The following is a 19,098-nucleotide window of genomic DNA, read 5'->3' on the forward strand; positions in this document are numbered from 1 at the left end:
CCAGAGCTTCCAAGCCCCCAGTCCCGCAGACAGACCCCTGGGGCCATGCCACTGGCAGCCCCACGGCCCGGTGTCCTGGGCAGGTGGGCAGCCCCATGGCCACCCCCGTCTCCCATGGGCAGGCAGGGCCATGCCAGCCCCACGGGCGGTGGGTGCTCAGCAGGGCCGTGGGGTACAAGAACCCCCAGTCTCTGCTTCTGCAGGCTGCGGTGGCGTGGCCCTAGCACGGGGGGCTTCTCCTCGGCCACGTGCCCAATGCCGGGACCCACACAGCTCACCGTGCCCAGCCTGCTGCACCCAAAACTGCCCTGACCCAACGCCTGCTGCCTCCTGCGGCGCCTGGGCATTGGAAGAAGAGGGCTGGCCTGCTACGTGGCCCTCCTGGAGGCTTTTTCGGGGATGGTTGGGTTTGGACATCTTACGGGTCTTTTCCAACCTAAATGATTCTATGATTCTGTGGTTTTGCTGGGTTCGTTCAGCACGGTCTGTAGCACCAACATCCGTTCTCCTGGGTTAAAGTCCAAAAAGAGATCCATATAAAAAATACAAGAGGGAAGAAAATCCGCTGTGGAGGAGACGGTGAGAAGACAAAGCATGGAGAATCTTTTTAGGAAACAAAACAGTAACTGACTGCCTACTAGGTGCATAGCGAGACCGTGTCCACGCACCGGGGAAAGCCCAGCCCAGCGGGCCATCGCCACGACGCTGGCCACGGGCACGTGCCCCAAGGAACCAAGCACGCCGCAAGTCGCTACGTGCCTCCAAGCCACCGAGTGCAGTACCCCAGGGGAGAGGTTTCTGCCTCCGGCTGCTGGTGAACACCGTCTACCTGGAACCCCGTGGTTTGATAACCACGACCGAGCAGCTGCGTTTTGGCAGCCGGGTGTATCACAGCAATACCCACCTCCCGAAAAGCACCGAGCCATTTGTCTTGGAAGCACCACGCAGCAGCAAGCTCCGCAAGGCAGCCTGCTGTCGAAAACATCTCGGAGCAATTAATTTTTCTTTAATGAACAAGTGACACACTAGGCTTTCGTTAAGAACCCTGCACGGACCGGCAGTCCTGAAGCGACCACGATTGGAGGTGCAAAATAACAACGCCTCCCGGCGTGTGCCCGGGTCCTGCTGGCGTCGGCAGGGCTCAGCGCCCTCCTGGAGATGAGCACGGCCCCGCCACCGCTCAGTTCTCCCGACACTGAACTTCTTCAGTCTGCTTGAACTTCCAGTACTTCCTCCAGCTCGCATCTGTGCAAAAAGCTGTTGTAGTTTTACTTATTTTTTTAAAAACAAGTCTCACTCACTTGTTTCAAATTCCCTTATTTGGAAAGCAGCAGGGAGCGCGAGGAAGGATGTGAGACGTGTGTCGGGGACGAGAGGAAACCCAGTCTCGCACACACGGGGCACGAGGTGTCCAGGCATGGGTAAAAGTTCAAAACAACTTCAAAGAGGTGGGTGCACCCCTAGGTGCAGGGTTGCATTTGCTTGTACAGGAAGGATTTTATATTTCAGATACCTGACAGAGGAGATTGTGTCTTTACTTTAATCAATACAGAGCTTTCTGTTGCCCTAAAGGCATTCCATCTCTGTAGAGTTGTTTTTGGTTTTGTCGGTTTGTGTTTAACATCCTCTCCTTCTGGACTAACGCTTATGAAATGTCTCGCTTTGCTATCGCTATTATTTCCTGCAATCTTGAACACGCAGACCAGAAAAGCTCTAATTGCCAGTATTGATCAAAACCACATTATTTTTCACAAACATGCTTTCCCTTTTTCTGTGTTGCTGATTTTGGGGGGATAAAAAATAGACCTGCTAAAGTCATACCATTCCAATCGAACCCTCGTACTGAAATACAGCTTCTTGATGAATAAGAAAGGTCCATGGAGCAAGCAGGCAAAGGGGAACTGAGGCAGAGTTATCCAGCTGCAGGCACAGAATCCTGCCCCTTCCTTGTCCCTCTGTTCCAATACACTCCTCAGCACCTGGGCTGGAAACTTGGTAGCCTTCTCTTTCACACCAACCATTCCTCTTTCACCGATTAAAATCCAAGCCATGAAAAGGAGACGACATTTCACTGAATGAGATCAAACAAGACACGGTGTCCACCTTGGAACACCGCATTTTGAGGAAGACACTCTGGGAGAAAGCCAAGAGGAGAGCAATGAAAATCATCGGCTGTCTACAAACGGACCTACCAGGGACCAGGGAAGAACTGGATTTGTTTAGTCTCGAGAAAACATCTGAGATCTGATAACAGCCTTCAAATATGTAAAAGTGAAAGAATTACTGCACTTGAGCATTGCAGAAGGGGAGAGAATTTCTTTTTTTCCAAGCATGTAAGCTAAGAAGCTAAGCACGGAAACGGACCGTGTACAGGGACCAGAAGCTCTCCCTCAGTGGCACTTTTTAACAACAAACTGGACAAACTGGAAAAGCTTGGGAGTGGATCCTGCTGTGGGGTGGGGATGGAGAAGCTGACCTGTTAAGTGTCCACTGAACCTCAAGCAGAGGGTAACAGTAGTTAGGAAACTGTTTTTCACTGACAGGCAACAGGCTGCAAAAAAAGATGTTTACTGTAAGAGTACATGGAAATTTGGGTAGGAGCTCTTGAGCCCAATGAAAAATGTTCCTGTGTTCCTTTGGGAACGCTGCTGAGGTACAGAGGGTGAGGTACTTGCAGACACTGATACCAGCTGGGTGTACTCGGGTGCCAGGCAGCCTGCGTTGCTCCAGGACTAGCAGATAATCCAAAAATCACCAAAATCAGCTGCTGCCAGACATAGAAGCTAGCACAGGATGTCCAGACAGAAAAACCTCTTCCATTGAGCTCCGCGGGTAGCTCTCCCTTCTGCTCTGCAGCGGAGCATCCCAGCCCCAACAGAGGAGCTCATTTCAGAGCAGGATTCGCCAGGGAGCAGCCAGCCCACCAGAGGCTCCCTCAGAGGGAGCTGAGGTTGATCCGGAGGCTGCAGCAGCCAGGAGAGCGGCAAGGTCTCTAGAGCTGAATACAACAGACTGGATGGGGCTGGGGTGGTCGCGATAACAGCCCCGTGTTCCCCCTCCACCTACCGACACCCTTCACGAGGAAAGCGAAGTGTCCGGACCAAACATTCAAAAGAACAACCATTCAAAAAAAAAAAAAGGCATACTGGAACACAAGTCTTGCTGTTTTTAGAGCTTTTTTTTAAGCTGTGTAGCTGACACCAAGCTGAAGGCGCTTTTTGATTTCTGTAAACGCTCAGCCCCGTGGCTGAGCCACTGCTGTGCCCTCTAGTGGATCTCTCCGGCTGCAAAAGGGAAGCTTCTCCTCCTCCGTCAGCTCCTGGTCTTTAACTAATTTGTTCATATAACGCATGTGATGTTTTGTTAGCTCGTTCTGAAAAAAATAATTAACTATTAGAAAAGAGGTAACGCTAGGATAGTAAAAACTAGAAAGATCACCCCGGCACCTGCAGAGTAATTACTCAGATTTTAACAGAAATTTGCCCAAGAATGCAAAGCCATTTCTAATGGCGTATTTCTGAAGAATGCTTGCTCTTGTGGAAGAAATACTAGAAATTAAATTAGTTATAGGCTAATCCTAGGGTTAATTAGAGACAAAAACATCATTTGAAATGCAGCAGAAAACACAAGCAGCTGAACAATCGCCAAAGGGTAAACAAATCCAAAGTCCATATATTCCTGACAGTGCCTGCCTGCACAGGCAGCTGGTGTTTGGAATATGTTTTTGAAGTATTTTCTGATCCAATCTGCTGTGCACAGCGCTATCACTGGGTCCTTGCTAACAACCCTCACTCTGTGAGGGTTGTTAGCAAGCCGCAGGCTGCGAACACGGGAAGACCACGGTCCTCCACAGAGCAGGCAACAGAGGCAGGTCCTGGGTCTGAGGCCTCCTGGAGACTTCTCTGAGCAGTGGGAGCAGAGGCTCAGCCACCCGCAGGAGCACGCCAAAACTAGGTCATTTCTGAAGTCAGCAGCAGCGCGTTATGCCTGTCCTGTCTAGACATGTTCAACAGGTAAGGGAGAGCACAGCCTAACTGTTCAAATCTGATCTTACGATCTTGATGGCATGCGAACGTAGGCTAGCACAATGCCCACTTTCAAGGCATGCCTCAGATGAAGATGGGTCGATGGCCGTGTGCATCCTCAGGGCTGTTGTCGTCAGCATTTCCAGGCACAGGGGCTTTAGCCCTCAGTCCAGGAGCACTGCTGCAGCTGGTGAGGGGACAGACTGCAGAAATAACACGATTAGCCCATCACGCTTCTGTACTGCCCGACTGGAGTGAGTTTTGCATAGGGAAATAATTTGTTTTCCCCACACAACTCATTATCGATGATGCTGCATTAATGCTGAAGCAGTTATTGTTACGTAGTTCAAGCGTCCTGCCAGATTTTACAAGTTTTCCGCAGAAACATCACTGAGGAGCCTTCAACCCTGAGTGTAACACCCAAGCAGCACAGCTACTGCAACTGAGATAAAGTTTTCCCTAAAGAGATTCAAGCATTAAGGAAATGCCAAAAATTCTAACTAGATGGAATTTGGCACCGAACAGAGAGAGAACAGCGATCCTGTTATCACACAGACACATTTGCTTGCAAATTTTGGCCTTTGGGGAAAAGGGCTGAACTTCCCCCCGGGTCTGAGTTGTCTGCTGTGGCTTCGTGGCTGAGACTACGTCGAGACCAATCCCCATGCTTCATCTAACAGCTAAAGACTTTTTCATGTAAAGTGCTCTGCAGTGGGCTGTTACATCCCTAATTTGTATTTTGATAGATACACCTAAGAAATACAGATGTATATTATTTTCCTACTCAACACCCACATTAAAAAAGTAACCCTGAAGCTCTCTAAGCCACTGGGTTTCATCCTTGTGTACCGAAAACCTCCCAGGGTTTGCAGACTACCTTCCCTGAGCCCCTAGACAAGAAAAGCCAGCCTATTTTTAGCTAGCAGAAAAAGCTAGCCTATTTTTAGACAGGCATACGGCTTTAAATAGGTGTTGACCTCTTAACCTATCTGTGTGGATGCAGAAGTTGATGTTAAAAACAAACAAAGCCTTGCACTAAATGCCGGCAACCTGTGCTACCACGGAACTCTGCAGCACTGGCTATGAAAAGTTAACTGGAGGCAAGAGCCCACGGACGTGGCTGAGCTAGGAAGGACCAGCTTACAATCAACACGTCACGAAGAATAGTTCAAAGACCACAGCAGCATTAAAAGTGACGAGCAACAACTACCCCGGGACAAACCAAAGGCTCAGTAAGCCCAGCCCTACCAGCAGGCACTTGTTGGTGCCTGAGGAAACTGCGCAGGAAACGAGGCGAACACGTGGCACACCCTCCTTAGGACATGCATTCAGACGAGCTGAAGACACAACACAGAACCAGAACAGGGATCCAGTTTAAAGAACACAGGCAAAGAAGATAACAGCACCACCAAAACATCATTCACTTGGTTTATTTTGTACATCAGCTTTACAAATTACTTGCATTACGCCAAGACCAGCTGTGGAAGTGATGAGAAGAGCACTAGGCAGGCTGGTACGTGAAGTAAAACCCGGTCACAACCAAGTGGCCACAGCTGCTCACGGCAGAGAGCGGGACGTGGCAGCCCGTTGCAGAATCTGTACCAGGCATTTCAAGTTCACCTCAAAGCAGGTCTCAGCGGACGGATGGCTCCAAAACACTCAATCCAGCGATAAATTTCCTACAATAAACACAAAGCAGTCATTAAGCAGCGCTTCCTGCAACGTGCTGCAGCAGTCAGCACTACGGAGAGATTTCAAAACCCTCCGGTATTCACACAAGACGTTTCTGTTACAGATACACCAACACCAGAAGGCTTTTAAGTCTCTTTGGAAGGAACCGTAGGCCACCACAGAAACATCCTCTTTCTCTACAGCACTGAGCGTTTTCCAGATGATTTGTGCACACTGACACATCAGCGCTCTTATGTGAAGACAGAGAACGTAAGCTGTGGGCTCAGGAAGGCATCCACGTACCTACTACTGACCAGGACAGTTTTTACATAAAGAAAGCCCCTTCTGCTTAATTTAATCGTTCCTACATCACCTGAGAGCTTTTCCGCTGACTTCTCCACAAACTTCCACAGTCACCTGAGATACTACGAGCACAGCTGAGTCTCATGAAAAATTTCTTTCATCCTTTGGTTACGCTGAGGAATAAATAACCTGTTTGATGCACACTTTGAAAACAGGGAAGACACGGTAAAACATTTAAAATCCAACAGGTACCTCTGCAAAAAGCCTTACGGAAGCACTGATGTTCTTTCCTGTGACTGGTTTCTCTATGAAGTTGTGCAGCTTGAAGGCAAGCCCCTTACTTTCATCTACCAACGTTTATACGTAAGTTATTCTGAGAAGCAGCAGCAAATATGGAGGGGCATACAGCTTCCTGTCGGCCTCTTCCTGTCAGCATCCTTTAATGTAAGGCAAAGTCTTCATAATTCTTATATCTGCAGCAAGGAATGAACTAGTTCTAAGCCTGCTTACTACACGTGCGTGTATTCAGAGGCCCAACAGCAGGTACTGTAATTGCTGCTCTAGCTTTATGAATGGCCAGTCTTAGAAAAACCTCAAAACTTAAAAGAACTTACAAAAAGAACAGTGTGTTTCATATGCAATTAGAAAGGGAGAGGAAAAAACACCTCGAGAAAGCCAATTTTCAGATGAATTTTTTGTATATAGTAACCAGCACAGAACACCTAGCTTATTTTTAGTAACTCCATGGAACAGAAAGGCATCCGAATTTGCCTGACAACAAAACCAGTCTTGAGCTTGAAGCCATTCTAGCTAAGATTAGAAGCAAGTGGCTCCCTTAGAAGTTCCAAATTACCACAAAAGACTTTATTTGGCTTCTCAAGAATCTCGGTGAACTGTGAAAAATCCACTGCTTACCAAATAATCACTTGAGAATAAGACTCTTATTAATATTTCATCCTTTGGCACTCTGAGAAGCCCTGCCCATAGAACAAAACAAGACAAAGCAATAAGCACTGAATAATACCAGATTAAGCAGCGCTGTTTTGGACCAACAATTTGGCCGTGCCCCGGAGAAACGAGGCACGCCAACTGCCACATCCACACACCTCTACCACTTAAAGCTGCCAGGTGCACAAAGCAAACTCACCGTTAGAGGGAAGCTTAGTCTTCATTTTTATACTTGCCACCGATGTAGGGCACGTACTGAAGGACGAGCTTCCAGTCTGTGATCCATATTACGCCAGCACCAGCTACACCACCCCACGTGACGAGGGTGGGAGTCCTAAAGAAGAGAGGCAGACGCACACGGGTAAACAACCAATCCTCCACGGTCAGAGGGCTGGCAGACGCTCACCCCGAGGTACCTGGGAAATTCATTTCAATCAAGAAAGCAGCTTGGCAGAAACTTGGAGAGAACCCCATGCACAAAGGAGCTGGTTTCCAAGATAACCAAGATGTTTTTACAGGAAAGGGTTGATAAGCTTTTATTTAAGAGGGGTGCTACTAAGCTTAGAAAAGACATACAGCTTGGTTTATTATTCTAACTCTACAGCTCGTGTCCCCTTTATTCTTGCCTGTGGCAACCTCATCCTTCCTCACCATGAACTGACAACCTCAGGTGCTGCAGCAGGCACCTCTGAAACGCTCTGAGGACAGCCAGGACAACACGGAGGCCAAATGCCCAGCTGTCAAACCATGGTGGGATAAAATCTAACCCCAACAGCCACCTCTCACTGCTGCAACGCCAGCTGTGGACCCCCACTGCACCAACAGAGAACCACGGAGAGGTTTGGGTTGGAAGGGACCTCAAAGCCCACCCCGTCCCACCCCTGCCATGGGCACGACCCCTCCACCAGCCCAGGCTGCCCCCAGCCCCATCCAGCCTGGCCTTGGGCACTGCCAGGGATGGGGCACCCACAGCTCCTGGGGGCAGCCTCAGCCAGGGCCTCACCGCCCTCAGGGGGAAGAATTTCTTCCTGACAGCTCATCTAAACCTACCCTCTATTAGTTTAAAGCCATTACTGCTTGTTCTGTCACTGCCCCCCTGACAAAGAGTCCCTCCCAGCTTTCCTGGGGCCCGTCCAGGCACACAGCCCGCTGTCAGGTCTCCCCAGAGCCTTCTCTCTCCCTGAACACCCCCAGCCCCCCCTCAGGGCTCCCCCGGCTCCTGCAGCAGCCCCCAGCAGGGCTGGGGCGCCCCAAAGCTCCCTGAGGGGAGCAGAACAGGGCCCAGAGGGGGAGCTGAGGGCCGGCTGCAGCCTCCCAGGACCCAATAACCCCCCCCCCCCGGACCCCATAACCCCCCCCCCCAGGATCCCATAACCCGCCCCCCCGGACCCCATAATCGCCCCCCCCCCCCCCCCAGGACCCCATAACCCCCTCAGGACCCCATAACCCCTCCCCCCCGGACCCCATAACCACCCCCACCCCTCCGGACCCCATAACCCCCTCAGGACCCCATAACCCCCCCCCCAGGACCCCATAACCGCCCCCCAGGACCCCATAACCCCTTCAGAACCCCGTAACCCCCTTCAGAACCCCGTAACCCCCCCCAGGACCCCGTAACCCCCTCTCCCAGGACCCCCCCCGCCCCTCACCAGTTCTGCAGCAGCTGGGCGTAGCGCGGCCCCAGCACCCTGCTCAACATGGCGCCGCCTCAAAGTCACCCCCGCCCCGCGCATGCGCCGCCGCCCCGCGCCGCGCAGAGGAAGGCCCCCGGCCCGCCGCCAGGGGCTGCCCGCGGCGCTGCCTGAGCGCGGCGGTGTTGTCATGGCAACGGGTCTCCGTGCCTATGGGGGGGGCGGGAGCTCTGAGGGGACAGGGCCTGGCAGGGACACGGGGGGCATTGCCCTGTCCCCACAGCATGACAGGGTCACAGGGGATAGAACCATAAATCACGGAATCATTAGGGTTGGAAAAGACCTCCGAGATCACCTGGTCCAACCGTCCCCCTCCCACCACTGTCACCACCGAACCCTGTCCCCAAGCACCACGTCCAGCCTCTCCTCGAACACCCCCAGGGGTGGAGATGCCACCACCTCCCTGGGCAACCCGCTGGGAGGGACTGGCCCTGTCCCCACAGCAGGACAGGGACACGGGACGGTTAGGCATTGTCCCCACACCAGGACAAGGACACAGGATGATTGGCCCCCACACCAGGACAGGGACACAGGATGGTTGGCCCTGTCCCCTCACCAGGACAGGGAGGTGAGCCCTGAGGATCTGGCCCAGTCCCACACAGGGCAAGGGACACAAGCCCTCAGGGCATGCCCCCGTGCCTACAACGGAGAGCCCTGCGGGGGCTGGCCCTGTCACCACAAGGAAGAGGGGTCACAAGCGCTGAGGGGCTGGTTCTGCCCCTATACAAGGGCAGAGATGTGGGGTGAGCCCCCTGTCCTCATGCTGGAGCAGGAACATGACTCCTGAGGATCTGGTGCTGACCCCACGCTGGCACCAGCTCAGCTTCTGGCACTCCGTGCTGGAGGAGGCTGGCATCTGTCCAGAGGAGTTTCTCCAGCGCCTGTCCGTGCCTCTGCAAACCCTCCTTGCTGCTGTCACTCATCCTCTCCCAACAGGAGAGGGAGTTTTGAGCCAGATTTTTTCATAAAACATCCCTAAATCCACCAATGGCTCCATAACGTTCCTCTGACCCCCCAAAGCCAGCTCAGCTTCTTGTTAATCTGCAGGTCCCAGAAAGTCCAGGGGGACACTGGAGCCCGATGCTCTCATCTGCCTGAGCTCCGTGGCTGGGCTGCCTCAGCCTTGGGGCTGCAAACCCCATCATGCCGGTGTCCAGGAGCGATGCCGGCAGCCAGCACCTTCCTTCACACCCTGTGCTGCGTGTGCATGTTTCACAGAGCCCAGATCCACAGAGCTGAATCTCTTGCAAAAATCCAGCCTGTTTTTTTTTTTTTTTTTCCTTCTCACCGGGACACAGAACAGCTATTTTATCAGCTCTTTGCACGATCAACTTCACCACCACATTTTGACGGTTTGAGTTTTTCTCTGCCTAGATACCAGCGGGGCGATGCAGGTTACTGAACCATGCAGGCTTTTGGGTTCATTTCTGTGAGTTTTTTTCTCCGTTGCCCACGCACCAGCTGGTGCATGAGGAAGTCAGACGGCGCCGCACGGCGTGCGATCCTGCAGGAAACCGGTGCCTTTGCCACCGCCGCTGTGGGTATGGAGGGGGAGTGAGCCTGGTGGGCAGGCTCTGCACAGGTTTTGCTTTTTTAATGACATTTCAGCTCTGTGTCTTGAAGTCATGCAAATGCAGGACAGTCTCAGCTTTCAATTTACAATTAGAGTTTCCTAGATGACCAAAAAAAAAAAAAAAAAACCAAAATAACTCCAGACTTTAGAGGCAATGAAAAACATCTCAAAGTGTATCTTCAGAAAAGCCCTGGGGCTTTCAAGGCAATTCTGAGGGCATTTCCTCCTGCTTTTCCACAGTCCAGGCAGACACCGAAAGAGACAATAATACTACCAATTTCCTGGTTAAACCAACAGCAATATTATCTTCTTCCAATGTATTTTACTGTCATCTACAGTTCAAGTGCCGCACAAAGGGATCAGCTGGCTGCTCTGGACACCACACTGTGACACCACGCTTGCTCTTTCCTTGCAGAAACTCGTTTCGGCTGCTGGGACGAGAACATGGCTCAGACCACAGCAGGGAGCTGAAGCTTACCTCTAACTGTAAGAGGCCACCGAGGTGAGGGACACTTTCTTCCCTGGCTGGCTTCTGTGGCACAGCTGTCGCTTTATGTTTGGAAGCAGGAGAGAGGGCAGCGAGCCTGGTTGCCCAGAGCTGCCTTAGGGACACCACAGGGAAGCCTGGAGCGAACTATGTGCTCTCGGCCACTCTGCAGCACCTCCTGCGTTGCTCCTGCCCTCAGCTCCCAGCCCAGGCGCTTGCCTGCGTTACATTCCGCCTGGTGCATCTCTGTGCGTCTGTCTTCCAAGCTGCAGCCTTGCTCCCAGGCACGCTTTTCTCTCACGTCTAGATTTGGTACAAGCTTGGTTTCTCAGTCCTCACCCTTCCTTGTCCTGATAGGGGTAGATGGCTCCAGCCTCACCCTGAGAGCGCTCTTCACTCCCTGGCCTGGCAGATCACATCTCAAATTTCTCGATAACCAAAGTATTTGGTGTCCTGAAGCAGTTTGGCTTCTCTGGACCTGTCCTAGCACTTAGTCAGCTCTAGGGAGGAAAGTAAGTAGGCTGGGCACACGGCCATGCAACTCCCAGGGCTGAGCAAGCGAGGAACAACGCAGGGAAAAACCAAGCCCCGCGAGGAGGCAGTGAAGGCAAAGAGGACGAGGCGAAGTGTATCAGCTGGGACAAGGAGACACTGAATTAAAAGGACAGTCATTTGATTCACTCACTGCGGCTCGGGAAGAGCAGTGCACTACCTCAAAAAGAGCTTGCTTACTGCCGAGAGAAGGGAGACAGGGCTTAATGACATTTAACTAATTACTGCAAGAGTCACTGCTTAGTTAATTTGGTCGGTTTCTCCTTCATGGCACTGTGTGGACAAGCCCTGGGCAGGAGCAGCGCAGCAGAAATGCCAGCAGCAAGCCTGAGGAAGGAGCTGCTGTCAGGCAGCATCACGACACCAGGGCCTCAGAGAGGGTCCGCTGGGGCTCGGTGCTCCTGGCTGCAGCTGCCACGGCTTCATTTCCCCCCGCAGTAGCCTGATGTGATCAGCAAGCTGGCAGCAGGGGGTTAACCCAACCGCTGAAACCACAAGGGTTAACGTGATGACAAGCTGGGGGAAATGCCTGTTGATCAGAGGGGCGATGCACGGGGGAGCTGCCCAGTGAAGGCTGGGGGACCAGGGAAGGGAGAACCCAGCCAGGCAGCGCAGCGGTGGGCTGCAGATGCAGAAGGTGACGGAGTGAGACCAACCATCACGCCTGTGGCAGCTTGGCCAGGGCACTGCCTCACCCCTACGATGCACTCGTGAGGCTGGGCGATCTCTTGCTACCGGCTCCAGTCCGTTCCTGGTGGCTTTAAGCCCTCCCGACCACTCTGCCAGGTCGTCTCCCCCCTCCCCAGGCTGTGCCGGGCTCCTGGCAGGGGCTGGCCACATTTATCCCAAGTGCCTGCTTGCACCGAGCTGCCCTGACCTCGCTGGGCAGAGGCAGGGAAGCAGCAACGCCCCGGGGAGGAGGCCCAGGACCTCTTTGACCATGGCACGGCCGAAGGAGAAGCTGTGCCAGAGACCTCCAGCACCCCCAGGTCTGCCAAAGCCTCCTGGAAGCTGCCCCGATCCCGCGGTGACGGGCAGAGCTGGAAGCCTTCCCCGGGGGCAGCAGCAGCTCAGGCTGCCCCACGGCACCCATTCGGTGGGCAGGAGGAACAGAGAGCGAGGGGACAGCACCTGGAAACCTGCTGTGGCTCGTCTTTTCCTTCTTTTTTTTTTTTTTGTACAAGGTAAAACCTTTATTACAACTTTTCATTCATAGGTATACAACATCTGAAAGACAGATATGGGGAAAAAAGGTAATATTGTTATAAAATGTCACATTTATTGCTACATTACTGTTATATACAGGACAGTTCTCAAAATCTACTTTAAAAAAGTTAGGATTATTTAAAAATTCCAAATAATCCAGCCAGCTGTTTTGACACTTGTATAAAATTATTTAAAAAAATGAAAACAATTCTTATCTTGAGGCACTCAGAAACACAATTTAATCCCCCAATTGTGATTCATTTCAAAGAACAACTCATTTCCCCACCCCCAAATACTTTATTTTTCTATTTTTTTATTTTTGCTGGGTTAGGCATATATATATATATATTTACTATATATATAGTTCAAAACTATAATGTGTATCTGATTTAAGAACAAGGATTTCAGCCACTTAAGTACATCTGGATTTACAGGTAGGCAGCATAAACATCAAAAGCAAGGACCAATTTTTTTTTTTTAAAGGCCAAAAACCAAAACCAACCCAAAACTTTCTACGGGGTTAAAAATAAACAACGTCCGCAGGCATCTCCCGTCTGCTCTCCCACCCCCCCCTCCTACAAAAATATATATGAAGAGCAACCAAGTAATGCTTCGTTTTCTCAGGGAGCTCCTTAGAAAATGGTTCCTTTCCTGCAGACCGCGAGGCCGTCCCCGCTCGGCCTCCCCGGCTGCCTCCTTCCCCTCTCACAGCTCCAACACCTCCGGCAGGGGAGCGCTCGGCCTCCCGCGGCCCCGTCCCTCCCCGAGCCCCCGCGTTACAAGGTTTGCTCAAGCGCTGGTGGGTTTCAAGTGATTTGGGAGACGCGGGAAGGGGGAACCGCGGCGTCCCCAGCTTGCTGCTCGTCAGCAGGCGGCCTCGGCACCCGGCTCCCCCCGTTTTACAGCGCAACCCCTCTGCTCCCCCCCCAGTGCCACTGCCTGCAGCCGCGCTGTGCCCACAGCGGGGATCGCAAGGCCCGAGGAGCAGGAGGCGTACAACAGCGGAGGAACAGCAATACTGGTGTGGAGCCTCACGGCGGGGCTGCCTCTCGCCCCCCGAGGGGGGCACGCAGGACGGGAACACAAGTTTTAGCAGAAAGGATGCCGCCTCCGCGCTCGGCTCCCGCGGGAGCCCCGTGGGTGAAGGCCCTGAAGATGAAACCTCTGCAGGGAGCAGCAGCTCCCCACCCCCGCCGCAAGGGCTGCGGACCCCAGACCCGCTGCAGCACCCATCTCCCAAATCCTCCTAGCCCAGCGGACGGGCTTGAGCCACCTCGGGGCTGGAGGTGGATGAAGGAAGCCTGGCCCAGCAAGGAGGTGGGACGCAGCTGCTCCAGGCGGAGGTGCTGGGGAAGAGGGGGCGAGATGAAGGATGCTGGCAGCGAGCTGCTGAGCATCGAGCAGAAGGCACGGGAGGGTGAAGCGTGCACGGAAGAGCCCCAGGACAGGCCCTGCCCCTCCAATTCAGTGCTCAGCTCCCGCAGCACGAGTTGGAGGGGGTGTTCCTGTGCTCTCATCACTCGTCCACCCCCCTGGTTCCGGGGCGCCGGCCTGAAAATGGTTTTGGAGCTGCTAGAAATGAAGCTGGACCCTGAGAGCAGCAGGGAGCAGGGGCTCAGCAGTCATGGACAAGAGCGGAGAGAAGGGGCTGGGCTGGGACCTGCAGAGCCCCGGGGGACAGGAGAGGGGGTTGCATAGGATTTCACAGGGCAAAGACCTCGTGCAAGCTTGTGGTGCAGAGAACAGGTCTTGCTATTGCTGGTGTTAAGCAGGAAGGGGGGAATCCAGCAGCCACGGCTTGCTCCAGGTCAGCCAGCCCCGTGTCTGGGGCTCACTGCCTGTCCCAGCCCAGCTCCAGCGCCAGCTCTGCGTCACCTCCCCGTCCCCAGCTCTTTGCTAAAGCCCCAGCCTGGGGGCTGGCTGCACCTGGAGCTGGCCCCGATTCACCAGCACGGCACGCAGCAGGGCCTGCAGGACCATGGGCTCTGCCGGGACGTAAGTTGGCGGCCATCCCATGAAAGCAAAGCTCAGGGATGGCGAGGAAGGGGAATGGGGGGTCGCAAGCCTCCTGTTTCTCGAGGGCCCCCTCTCCTCTGCGGGCTGAGGGGAGGGAGCAGTGAATCACCCAGCCAGGGCCCAGGCCCCAAAGGCTCTGCTGGCTTCAGCGCGCGTGAGACACAAAGGACCTTTGAGAGAAGCTTCTGCACTGAACCTGAAATTGCAGACTCCTGGGGAAATCCCAGCCTGCCTCTGCCCTTCCTGTTCGATCACCACCGGGCGGCAAGTGCAAAACCTCTAGGAAACCGGTGCATCGCCAACGCACCGACTGCCCGCCGAGGTCACGGCTGGGGAGCTCTCACATCACGCTTCTGCATTTCGCAGCTGGAGAGGGCAAAAACCCCAAGTGCCAGGCACAGACCAGGGCCCCGAGCAGTGGGCAGGCAGAGCACGTCCCCGCACCGTGCGCAGCCGCACCCCTCGCTCCCAGGCTGGAGCTCGGTGCAGGAGGTGGCACGGGCTGCGACCCAGACGTCGCGGGTCCTGTCCCCTCCCGCCGGCACAGCACCTTAGGAAACCAGAGCGAGATGTAAAAGCAGGGGGCAGAGAGCCCGAGGAGATGTTGGCAAAGAGCAGGAGCTGAACGGCAGCCAGGCGAGTTGGCTCGGCTGCGAGTGGGTCTGGTGGTGGGTCACGGGCAGGGGAGCGGCTGCCAAAGGAGGGGGGAGCTGGAATTCGGCTCCCCAGGGAGCGCTGGCAGCAGGCGCAGGCGGGGGCTGCCACCACCTCCCGCCAGTGCCGTCAGTGCGAGACCATCGCGGTGCAGTCTTGGGGAGGCTGCAGCTGTTTTGCTCTGGGGCAAAAGCAGGTGAAGGCGAAGAGAGGGAGAAAGAACAAAAATCTGCGAGTTTTGCTGTTAACAAACCAGATTCCAGCCACTCCCCAGCACCTGGCGGCGCGCTCGGCTCCGCAAGCGGAGCCGAGGGAGGAAGCACAGCACCGGGTCCACCTCGCAGCACATCACCCGCCCACGGCACCTCCCTGGGCAGGACCACCCTGGGCAAGGGACACTCAGACAGGCAGGGAAGAGAAAGGGGGCAGAAAAGAGATCTCCGAGCTCGCCAGCAGAGTTCTCTGGCCACTCCGCCCGAAGAGTTTCATTGCAACAGGCTGGTGCTTCGGGGACAGCACCTGGCTGATGATTGTTCTTAGAAAAGCCACTTTCCCTGCAGGTTACAGGCACCACGTTCACCCCAAGCCAAGCACAGCAGGCAAGCCAAAGTCATTTTTCCTCGCTACACTCCTATAAAAGAGGCAGCTCCTGGGCGCAGCAGCGCCAGGCCCCCGCATCGTGCTTCCCTGCTGGAGAATGGAGGAACCAAACCCTCCCCAGGCCCTGGCACAGCGGGGTTTATGCTCGAGGACTCATGCCACACCTTTGTCCAAGCCCTGCCAAGGAAGCTAGCCAGTTTTGCTACAGACAAAAGACCTAAACCACCTAAACGCGGATGGAAAGCCCCCTCTCCGTGGGCATGCCCGCCGGTTTGGGGGTGCTGGAAAAGGTGCTGTGTCAGCCAGAGCCCCCTTGGCCTGCGGAGTGTCAGGCAGCACTCAGAGGGGATGAAGCTTTCAGTGACATTTTGACCAAATCATAAATTTTCGCATGTTCTTTGCTGACAGTTTCTGCATTTTTTTTTTTACAGGGCCTTTTCTTTCAATCAACCTGTACACGACCACCTTCCCGTCTTGTTGCTAAATCAAAGTGTTGGGGAAGCACTTGAAAGTCTTTTTGTATGGTTTCAAGCTTGCCAGGCTAGGACATCGCTGCATCCCCCCAGTACTGGGGCAGCCGCGCTGAGCCCGCGGAAAGCCCCACATGAGTGCAGCTGACTCCCCACTTCCTACCCCAAAAGAGCACCCAAAAGAGCTACAGCTGGACTAGCAGGGAGACAGGGGCCCATCCTGCTCCAGCAACCGCACCCGGCTCCTGTCTGGGATGCCTACGGGGAGACGAGCGATGTCCTGAGTGTTTCCAACACGTTTTGCTAGAGCACAAAGCATGGCTACAAAAAAAAAGAGCACCAGGTTACGCCAAGGAAATGCCACGGGACCTAATCCTGTTCACCAGCCCTTCCCTTTCTCTATGCTGAAGCAATGCAGCTCCCCGAGAAACACAAGCCAGAGAAGCAAAGAGGAGAGAGATGGACCCTGCTGCTGGAGCTCCAGCTGTGCTCGCTGTCCCCACGTGCCCCCCGGCCAGCCCCGCACCCCCAGACTGTCCCGCTCAGCCCGGCCCCGCCAGGCAGAGCCAGGCAGCAGCCGGCCCTGGGCATCGGAGGTGCTGCCGAGCTGGGGCTTCGCCTCGCCCTGGGGTGCTGACCCCGTCTGCTGGGAAGATCCGGGCACAAAACACTTCGGAAGTGATTCTGGAGAAGGGGAAGGAGAGGGAAGAAACAAAAAAAAATCCCGGTGGACGCTCTTCTGTTGCCAGCTGCTGATGGGCTGCTGCAGCTCAGCACCATCGTGGCCCTGCTGAGCTCCCTGTGCTGGCTCCCGTGCCGGCAGGGCCCCCGCTGTGTGCTGGGACTTCCTCCTGCTGGGTACGCTGGAGGCATCTGCAGCGGCCCCGGTGAGCCTCGGAGTGAAGGGGTCGTTGGCACAGCTCGGCTACCGGAGCATGTCGCGTGGGACGGGTGCTTGCTGCTCCCCGTCCTTCCCAGATGGAGAGAGGAGGCCGGGAGCACTCGACAGCGGCCACCATGCGTCCCCGGTGGCAAGAAGGGTGGCGTGCTGAGCTGAGCTCACCTCTGTGGATGCTTTGGAGACACGACAGCGGGTGAAGGCGGGATGCAAAACCACCCCTCTTCCTGAGCCTGCAGCATTTGCACTTCCAGCGGTCACAGCTCCAGAGCGCGGAGACGCTGCAGAGGCGGGGATCCTGCCGCAGCCACGGCTTGCCGAGGGCTGGAGTGGCTGCTCCCCTTCCCACCACCTCCAGCTCCTGTGTCCGTGCGTCCATCCGCTCCGACGCTGACGGAGCAAGGTCCCCGCTGCTGCCTTTGCTCCACCTGCCTCTGCCTCTTCCCAGTCCCTCCAGCTTTGTTCGGTCGTCTTTGTTCAGCACAGCCCCTGGAAGCGCCTCTGACAGCAGGAGTTCGCTCGGATGCGCGGGCGCAGGGCGTTCTGCTCCGCCCCGGGTCTTCCTCTCACACCCGCGTTGCTTCTTGGCTTACCTTGGAAGCGCACCAGTCCCTTGGTTCTCTTCCACCCCCCAGCGCCTGCTCTCTCCCAGCAGCTCGTCCTCCCTGCCACGGCGCTCCGGAGGCGCGATGCAGCCGCCAGCAGCCTCCAGGAGGAACGCGAACCCTGCAGGGAGCTTTGATGGACATCGGTCTCCTCCCAGGAGGAGCTGGAGCACTGCAGAGGATGCTGCTGCAACTTGCTTTGCTGTTTAACTTCCTTTTCCCAAATCAGAAGTGGCCAAAGCAAAGAGATGGTGAATTCAGCACGAGTTTGTTTGTGTTTTTTTTTTCTTTTTTTTTTTTTTTATAATGGAAGGTACAAGCCAGGCAAGGAAGAACATCTCCTTGCTGTGGCTACATTCGTTTTTAGTGGCTTTCAGAGCCGAATCTGAGAATTCCTCTTTATATCCAGTCTCTCTTAATACAATTTTAATATTCTGGTTGATCCTAAAGATGCAACGTTAACTATAGAAACAGCAGCAGAAAAGCATGGGGTACAAGACATTTTTTTATACAAAAAAAAATTCTTTTCGTCGCTTACAAAACATATGCAAAAGAAGCTAAAAAAAACAAAAGGCATTGCTATTTGTTCTACATAAAAAATCTCATAACTAATGTTCTTTTTTTTTAAAAAAGAAATATTAAGCTTAGGCACAATTTTGCTGCTGGCTGCTTGTGAACAAGCCAAGAGAACACGCCACCCCCTCCTAACTGAGTGATATGTATTGACTGTTCCGCACTTTATACTTAAGGCAATTTTTTTGTTTTTGTTTTGTTTTTGACAAAAGTGTTTTTCCACCCCTTACGTCATGCCAGGATCCGTCCACGTGTGTCAGTATTAGCAGTACTAAAGTTTATGGTTCGAGAAGGTTGCAGGTCACACCGAGGGTTTTCTTCCTACAGATCTCTGTATCCAGAGGAACAAAAAGATCTACAAACAAAACAAGTAAAAGCCACAAATGAGAAAAACCCAAGTGAGAATAAAACAGGGCCACTGTACCGCAGCCTCATCTCTGCAGGAGAAGTCAGCCCCGAGGGCCTGATGTGGCTGAGCAGAGCTGAGACACGAGCTTGCTGTTTTGCTGGGTTGCCAGCTTTTGACTTTTGTTAAATAATTTTTGGTTTTCCACAGCAGCACCATGCACCCAGGGGATGCGGGGCCACTATGGGGGGACTGCAGGCTGCTGGGTTAGCCCTGCCCCATCTCTCCTGGATGTGTTCAACCCCCCGTCAGCACCCCTGTACTGCTCAGACTAAAACCAGGGACAGCCCAGCAGAACCTGCGCCTGCCACGGCCTCGCTTGGGATTTTCGCTTTCTGTGCCTTCCCCAGCATTTCTGGGACCTGCCCCTTCCCTCCCGTGGGACCACCGCAGTCACTGGTTTCCAGTAGCCGACTGGGG

General features: G+C 54.1%; 2 protein-coding genes across 2 annotated transcripts in view; both read right to left on the reverse strand.

The window, feature by feature from the left end:
* Window positions 1–5,439: 5,439 nt before the first annotated feature.
* On the reverse strand, window positions 5,440–8,661 carry UQCR11 (ubiquinol-cytochrome c reductase, complex III subunit XI). The gene is made up of 3 exons (XM_066984017.1): window positions 8,597–8,661; window positions 7,147–7,281; window positions 5,440–5,704 (listed from the first exon to the last, which is right to left on the reverse strand). The coding sequence occupies exons 1-2, from the start codon at window positions 8,644–8,646 to the stop codon at window positions 7,161–7,163; spliced, it is 171 nt and encodes a 56-aa protein (XP_066840118.1). The 5' UTR covers window positions 8,647–8,661; the 3' UTR covers window positions 5,440–5,704; window positions 7,147–7,160.
* TCF3 (transcription factor 3) overlaps window positions 5,440–19,098 on the reverse strand; it is an 80,840-nt gene continuing 67,181 nt past the window's right edge. The window contains exons 20-22 of the mRNA XM_066984016.1: window positions 8,597–18,627; window positions 7,147–7,281; window positions 5,440–5,704 (exon numbers count right to left, since the gene is read on the reverse strand). The gene's annotated coding sequence lies outside the window, so the exon portion shown is untranslated. The remainder of the gene's footprint in view (window positions 5,705–7,146; window positions 7,282–8,596; window positions 18,628–19,098) is intronic.

The sequence above is a fragment of the Anser cygnoides genome, chromosome 27 (assembly GCF_040182565.1).
Source record: "Anser cygnoides isolate HZ-2024a breed goose chromosome 27, Taihu_goose_T2T_genome, whole genome shotgun sequence".
Lineage (NCBI taxonomy): Eukaryota > Metazoa > Chordata > Aves > Anseriformes > Anatidae > Anser > Anser cygnoides.

Coding starts and splice junctions, on each gene's coding strand:
- UQCR11 (XM_066984017.1), bottom strand. CDS start 8,646: ATGTTGAGCAGGGTGCTGGGGCCGCGCTACGCCCAGCTGCTGCAGAAC. Junction 7,282..8,596: donor GCCCAGCTGCTGCAGAACTG/GTGAGGGGCGGG, acceptor TCTCTTCTTTAG/GACTCCCACCCTCGTCACGT.